The sequence below is a fragment of the Mus caroli genome, chromosome 4, assembly GCF_900094665.2.
Source record: "Mus caroli chromosome 4, CAROLI_EIJ_v1.1, whole genome shotgun sequence".
Classification (NCBI taxonomy): domain Eukaryota; kingdom Metazoa; phylum Chordata; class Mammalia; order Rodentia; family Muridae; genus Mus; species Mus caroli.
In genome coordinates, this window is record NC_034573.1 from 15,162,206 (window position 1) to 15,170,032 (window position 7,827).

General features: G+C 39.3%; 1 protein-coding gene across 1 annotated transcript in view; it reads left to right on the forward strand.

Moving 5' to 3' along the window:
- Slc7a13 (solute carrier family 7 member 13) overlaps nucleotides 1-6,559 on the forward strand; it is a 24,846-nt gene extending 18,287 nt beyond the window's left edge. Inside the window, exons 3-4 of the mRNA XM_021161445.1 lie at nucleotides 3,548-3,909; nucleotides 5,689-6,559. Coding sequence (XP_021017104.1) covers nucleotides 3,548-3,909; nucleotides 5,689-5,940 — 614 coding nt within the window. The 3' untranslated portion in view covers nucleotides 5,941-6,559. The remainder of the gene's footprint in view (nucleotides 1-3,547; nucleotides 3,910-5,688) is intronic.
- Nucleotides 6,560-7,827: the final 1,268 nt, after the last annotated feature.

Here is a 7,827-nt window from a genome sequence, read left to right on the forward strand (position 1 = left end):
CCCTGCGGGGCGGATCTCTGTTCTTCAGCTGGGAGGGTGCCTGATGTCTGTGGCCCCAAAAGGGTGCTGCCTCAGAGGCTCTGTGGCTCCCGCCTGTCCCAGAAGCTGTCTGCCTCTGTGGTCCTCACTCTCACCTGTGCCGACTAAGTTCGGCGGAGACACGGAGCCAAGAGGTTTCCTGCTTTCTTAATGCTGTCTCAGGTCCCGAGTGATTGGATTGGAACAGAGGTTGTGTTCCACTCACTGGTGGTCCTGAGATCGTGTGGAGAGTCCTCTAGGGGACCTTGGGGGTGTCCGCCAACTCAGCGCCCAAGGTGACCTGGTGCTGGCACCGAACAGAAGGGACCGCCTTACTGCTTTTAATATCCTGTCTTTATTTAGTGCATTTGTTGTTCTGATAATTATGTGTTGGAAGGAATTTCTTTTCTGGTCCAGTCTAGTTGGAGTTCTGTAGGCTTCTTGTATGTTTATGGGCATCTCTTTCTTTAGGTTAGGGAAATTTCCTTTTATAATTTGTTGAAGGTATTTGCTGGTTCTTTAAGTTGAAATCTTCATTCTCATCTACTCCTATTATCCGTAGGTTTGGTTTTCTCATTGTGTCCTGTATTTCTTGGATGTTTTGAGTTAGGATCTTTTTGCATTTTGCATTTTCTTTGATTGTTGTGTCCATGTTTTCTATGGAATCTTCTGCATCTGATATTCTCTCTTCCATCTCTTGTATTCTGTTGCTGATGCTTGCATCTATGGTTCCTGATTTCTTTCCTAGGGTTTCTATCTCCAGAGTTGTCTCCCTTTGGGTTTTCTTTATTGTTTCTACTTACATTTTTAGAACTTTGTGGGTCTTGTTCAATTCCATCACCTGTTTTGTTGTGTTTCTTGTCATTCTTTAAGGGATTTTTGTAAGGGCTTCCACCTGTTTTGCAGTGTTCTCCTGTATTTCTTTAAGTGAGTTATTAATGCCCTTCTTAAAATCGTCTACCACCATCATGAGATATGATTTTAAATCCGAGTCTTGCTTTTCGGGTGTGTTGGGGTATCCAGGACTCACTGAGGTTGGAGTGCTGTGTTCTGATGATGGTGAGCAGTCTTGGTCTCTGTTAGTAAGATTCTTACATTTGTCTTTTTCCATCTGGTAATCTCTGGCTTTAGTTGTTATAGCTGTCTCTGCCTGGAGCTTGTTCCCCCTGTGAATCTGTTAGCCTCTGTCAGCACTCCTGGGTATCCAACTCTCTCCTGAGTCTCAGTGGTCATAGTACTCTCTGTAGGCCACCTCTTTTCTGATGGGAGAGGAGCACAGATGTCTGGAGCTCAGATCTGCTTTCTGGCTGAAGATGAAGGCCCCGAAATGGGGCCTGTCCCAGAAGCTATGTTACTTTTGCAGTCCACAGGCTCTCCTGAGCAGACTAGGCTCTGAGGGACCTGGGATACAAGATGGCTCTCTCACCTGCTCTGGTGGTTAGGGCCATCCCTGACCATCAACTTTCCTCTGGCGGAAAAGAAATGCAAGGTTCTGGAGATCAGATTTGCTTCCTAGCTGAAGATGATGGCCCGAAACTGGGCCTGCCCCAGAAGCTATGTTGCTTCTGCAGTCCACAGGCTCTCCTGCCATCACATATTTTCATAGCTCCAATTGGACTAAAAAGAATTTCCATGAGTACTGAGTAATGATTATTTTTGTCTACTGCTGAGCTCTTTTGTTTTGTTTTGTGTTTGTTTGTTTGTTTTTGTTTTGTTTTGTTTTGTTTTGATTTTCGAGACCAGGCTGGCCTCAAACTCAGAAATCCGCCTGCCTCTGCCTCCCAAGTGCTGGGATATTGCTGAGTTCTTTAAGCAATATGTTTTCTTTATTCTTTGAAATTTCCATACATGTATGCAATGTATTTTGATCATCTTCACTCCCTCATTTCTGTCTTTCAAATCCCCATTGAATTCCATCTATTGGTAGTTTTTATACTGACTATAATATTGATGTAGTGTTCCTAAGATCTTTTTTTTTTAAAATATTGGCCTTCAAACAGAAATATCAATTCCAGAATATGCTGTAATGCTTTCTCTAATGTAAGCTTTCTAAATTTCAATACACCAACATTTTGGAAGACTTTGTTTTGGAGTGGTCAGTATTGAACCCAGAGTCTCACATAGGATAAAAAAAAAAAAAAAAAAAAAGCATGTTGCTGTAGGCTTTGATTTTTTTCAAAACCTCCTTTAATAAGGGTTCTTAAATACTTCAACCTCCCTTCTTCACCTAAGAGAGATAGGTGAAATGAAAGATTAATAGGAAATGGGGATGTGGACCTATTTAGAAGTAGTACTTTTGGACAATTCCAAATGTTGTTGTTAGGATATCAGCAGTCTAGTCCAAAACATCAAACATGAATCAGTAGCAGTAGCTTGATCCAGAAGAAACTGAGAGGCTCCACTGAATCATCAAGAATCCACAAACGCTGCAAGAAGCAGCCAGAATACCACAAGGTACATTTCTCTCTAAAAGTCATGACAAGTGGAAGTCAGTGAAAACCAGAGAAGCATTGTAAGGTGAACCAATGCAAGATCCTCTCACTGTCTGTGGTGTTATATTTATGTTCTTTCTAAACATCATGCCCCCTCTCAAGTGTCTGCTCCAGCAAAATATCATATGCCTTCTCACAAGACAGTTTCCAGAAAAACATGTGGTGACATGTCTATTCTCACTAAAACATCCTCTCCCATGTCTGGTTCAGCAAAACATCCTTTCACAATAGAAACATCACATGATACAACTAAGTCTCCAAAGAAACCAGAAAGTTCCACTTCACATCACCATTGCACTATATCCCAGTCCTAGACCACATAGTTCTTTGAAACTGTCCTGAGCATCACAAGACGTTTATTGGTATCTCTGGCTCTGGCCCACTAGGATGTCAACAGCAAATGCCTACACCTCCAGTTATGGAAAGTTAAACAATTCTCCAGACATTGTAACATGACCTCTGAAGAACAAAGCCACTTGCAGCTGAGATCCTATAGCTTAGAAAAGTCTTTAGCATCACAAATATTTTTGATCTGTGTGTAATTTATGCTCATTTCATACATTTTCCATTGTGCTATGGCTTTGGTAAGTCTCAGACTCTGTCACTAGTGCTGTGTTTTTGCTTTTTCTGTCACTGGCTAAGTGTGTCAGCATTCTCTCTGCTAGTTGTCATTCATAAGCATACTTTCAATTGCCTCGACACAACTAATGAATTTCTCAACTAATTATTGAAAACTCATTAATACAGTGTCTGTCTGTGAGTAAATTACAGACGTTATAGACAAGACATAAGGGGGCTTTGCCTTCAAAAAGTTCCTGATCTTTCCAGAAAGACATAAACTCAACTATTCATGGTGTAGTATGGTGAACAAAAATACTGTTGAAGTGTGAAAAAGGAAATAACAAAGTTCTCTCTCTAGTTTTTATTTTTTATTTTTTAGATTTTGTGTTTTGTCTGTGAAATATTTGTGTAAAGGTTTATCATTAGATTCTCTTTCTTAACATACATCTTTTTGTGTATTTTTTTTTTCTCTGCAGATGCTGTTGCTCTTACATGGACAGACAGGGTCATTCCCCAATTCACATGGACTGTTCCTTTTGCTATTTCTGCTTCACTGTTTATCAACCTTGTGATTAATGTACTTGAGACATCAAGAGTGTTATATATTGCAAGCGAGAATGGCCAGCTGCCTTTGTTGTTTCATGCCCTGAATGTCCACTCCTCTCCCTTTGTAGCTGTGCTACTAATTGTCAATATGGCATCCATTTTAATTCTCTTAACAAACCTAATTGAACTGATAAACTATCTCTATTTTGTTGTTTCCATTTGGACTGCCTTATCAATAATAGGAATCTTGAAACTGAGGTACCAAGAGCCCAATCTACACAGACCATATAAGGTAAAGGTGGGCTGGGAAAATTTGCTTCTAGCATTCAGCCATCACTAAACTCTTGGATATTTGTGAACACACTGTAATGTGACTATATTGCAAGTACCTCGCCATAGTCTCTTCTCTTGGTACAGAGATAAATGAGGCCTGGCCTCCATGCTTAGGCAGATTATCATCTCTCTGGACATTCACTGAATACCAAGTGATGCCCTGACAGTAACATCCAGAGGATGATCAGAGAACCTCCATAACCTTCAGTTTATGGTTGATGTCCATTCTCTCCTCAGAAGTACCTCCTGGAGTGTTCTCTCCTCCTACTCTCATATCTATATCTTTTAAAATCTGTTGCTTCATTGCTGTTTTATGACTTACAATTATATCACTGATTGGGTAAAATTGAGAGGAAGTTATGAATTGTTGATAGAGTTTCAAAACATCAGGAAATACACGGTAGTCATTAAGAGTTTGGACTCAGGCTTATATCACTGATTAGGTACAATTGAAAGGAAGTTATGAATTGTTGATAGAGTTCCAATACATTAAGAAATGCAAGGTAATTAAGAGTTTGAGCTTATATCTAGTTCCTACCTTCTTTTTTAAGCTTCCTCTTATTTCACTGTTGACATATCATTCATTCATATCTTCAATGGACATAGTCAGTACTTGCCCCCTAAGAATCTTGGCTGGATTATATAAGCAAAGGAATGCAAAAATTCAGTGTATAACATTAACAGCTACTATTGTACTATTATTTGACTTTAATTATTTGATTTTAAAAAGGTAAGGCCAACCTTATGTACAAATGGTTAAATTTTTTTGTTGTTTTTGGCCTGACCTCATGAATACTCAAATCCTTTGTTCAATTATTTGATAAAAATACTGATCGGCAAGATAGTGAGTTTTGTTTCTTACAGGCCTATAAACAATTAAGAGGAGACTGTTATTTAGGACTCAAATAAATTACCCACTCATTAAAAAGTTTAATAATTTCAACCACTATATCAAACCATTAGAGTATAGTTCATGTCTTCTTGTTTATATCTTAAAATTGGTTGTCTAGAGCTAGGTGGTTTATGTCTATAATTCAAGTTAATTTAGAGACATTGGAAGGCTGAGGCAGGAAAATTATGATTTCAAAGATGACCTGAGCTACTTTGTGAGACTCTCAAGGGAAAAAAAACAAGAGTAATGTTGTAATATTAAGTGTGGGATGTTTATATTTCTAGTACAATCCTGGTACCAAGAATGAATCTTTAATATTTTGTCAAAACAAAAAATAATTTCAGACAAGGAATTTTCTGCCTTAATATATTCCTTTTTTAGTATGTGAAACTATAATCCTAATATTTAACTGTTGATATTGACTTGATTACCAGAGGGTAAAAGTAGTTTTTCTCTTAACTTGATCAGTGATTTGAAATATTGCCTATGGAAGATTACCCAGACCCCCACCCCGACCCCCACCCCAGTGGGCCTAGACACTCCTTTTGAATAAGGTCATTCCACTTAGGCCTATAGGTGGTCATACTAATCAGCATATGCTGAGGACCATCTCTCCTCATGCAGAGTCCAAGCTTCTGATGCCCCCTCAGTCAGCACCTTCTCTGAGGAATCTCCAGAATTTTCTTTCACTGTGACATTATGCATCCTAAGGCCATTGATCTAACTCAAAAGCTGACGTAGTCTGCTCTCTATCATCAGCTTCCCATTACTTTTACTTATGGGAATATTCAGCCACCACCCATGGATTTTCACATCTAACAACTTTCTCCAATTTTGTTTTTTCAGGTGTTTTTACCGTTCACATTCATAGCGTTGGGCATCACCCTGAGCTTGGTTTTGATCCCGCTTGTCAAGTCTCCAAAGATGCATTATATCTATGTGCTCCTCTTCCTTCTCAGCGGGCTGCTGTTTTACGTGCCATTGATACACTTTAAAGTGAAGTTGGTTTGGTTTCAGAAGTTAACTTGCTATCTGCAGTTACTGTTTAATATTTGCATCCCTGATGTGTCTGATGAGCACATACATGAAGAAAGTTGAGGAAGAATAGCCTTTGTAGCCATACTGTGTTCCAGATAAAGGTTAAGTGTAGGCTAGAAGAGTAATGATGGCAACTCTAGAAACGGAAATGGTATATAGAAAAGTACCCAGGAAATTCCTAGTTTTTAAAATGTCAAAGAAAATGGCTGGATAGATGACTGTGCTGTTAAGGACACCAGTTGTTCATCCAGGGCACTGAAGTTCAATTCACAGGCCCTACTTAGAAGTTCATAACTATCTGTAACTCTAGTCACAGAGGATCCAATATCCTCTACTGGATTCTACCAGCACTGCATGCATCTGGCGTAGAGACATACATGTAGGCACCCATGCACATTTACAGAAAGAAAGAAAGAAAGAAAGAAAGAAAGAAAGAAAGAAAGAAGAAAGAAAGAAAGGGAGAGGGAGAGAGGAAGGAAGGAAGGAAAGAAGGAAAGAAGGAAGGAGGAAAGAAAGACAGTAAAGAAAGTATTTCACATAACTAAACTGTTTTTATTAAAAATATTTCTAGCTTGTATAGCTTCATGTAGTAAGAATATCTTTCTCATTCTTCTGTTTATCTCATCGATGTTCCCCTGAATATATTCTTATAATAAAAGTTACTGATTGAAATTAAAAATTCTCTCAATAGTTTTTCTCTTTTAGTAGCATAAATAAAACAAAAACAAACAAAAAACCCAAAACACAGGGGTAACAAAAGAAAAAAAAAACCTAATCTGTATTTTCCTTGTTGTTTTGTTTATTTTGGAGAGAGATTCTCACTCTACCCAAGCCAGCTTCTGCTCAGTGTACCTCTTGCCCTGCCTCCTTAGCACTGGATTTAGAGATGGAGTCTGTTTCAGTTCCTGCCTTAGCTCCCCAATGATGTGCTTTAACCTGTTACTTAGAATAAATCCCTTTCTTCTCCTAGTTGATTTTGGCCAGTGTTTTATCACAGCAACAGAGAAAACTAGTACAGATTAGTACACATACACATTTACCAGCGTTTCACCTTTAACCCAAGGTACGTTAACCAGGAAAAGTGGTCAAATGAAGTGTTCTTAGGGACTTCGTTAGTTACCTTTCCTGTTGTTGTGATAAAATACCCTGACAAATGTAGTTTATGGGAGAAAGGGTTTATTTTGGCTAGTGCCAGAAGGACATAGTTCATTGGTCAAGAAGACAAGGCAGCAGGCAGGAAAGGCATGGTGGCAGGAAGAAGATGCTGGCTGTCACAGTCTGCTGTCCAGCAAGCAGAGTGTGAACAGAAGCCAGGTCATCTGATGCAGCCTCAAAGCTGGTTCCTATCAACCCACATTATCCAGCAAGACGCTACCTTTAACAGGCTCCACCTGATTCCCAAGCGGTTCTTCCAGCTTGGAACCAGGCTTGCAAACATTTGAGCCTGCGGGGCAGCTTCCCACTCAAACCTCAATGGTGATGAAAGTTAACAACCTTTCCCTTTAAAACCAGCTAAACACTCCTGAGTTGTGTTGGTGCTTTTCTTTTGGACTGGTTCTCACTGTGAACCCTAGGTTGTTCTCAGAACACTGCTGTCTCAGCTTCCCCAGGTTTGAGACTACAGTCACGAACCTAACTATAAATAGGCTTTCTCAAAGTGAAAATTAAATGAAATCATAGACAAAAATATAGTTAGTGATTGACACATTGTAAATGTCAAATATTATGTTAAACTAAAATCCTTATTTTATTTTATTTTTTCGAGACAGGGTTTCTCTGTGTATCCCTGGCTGTCCTGGGACTCACTCTGTAGACCAGGCTGGCCTTGAATTCAGAAATCCGCCTGCCTTTGCCTCCCAAGTGCTGGGATTAAAGGCATGCACCACCATGCCCGGCTTATTTTATTTTTTAAACAATCATATTTAACATGATTTAGCCTGTGGAGGT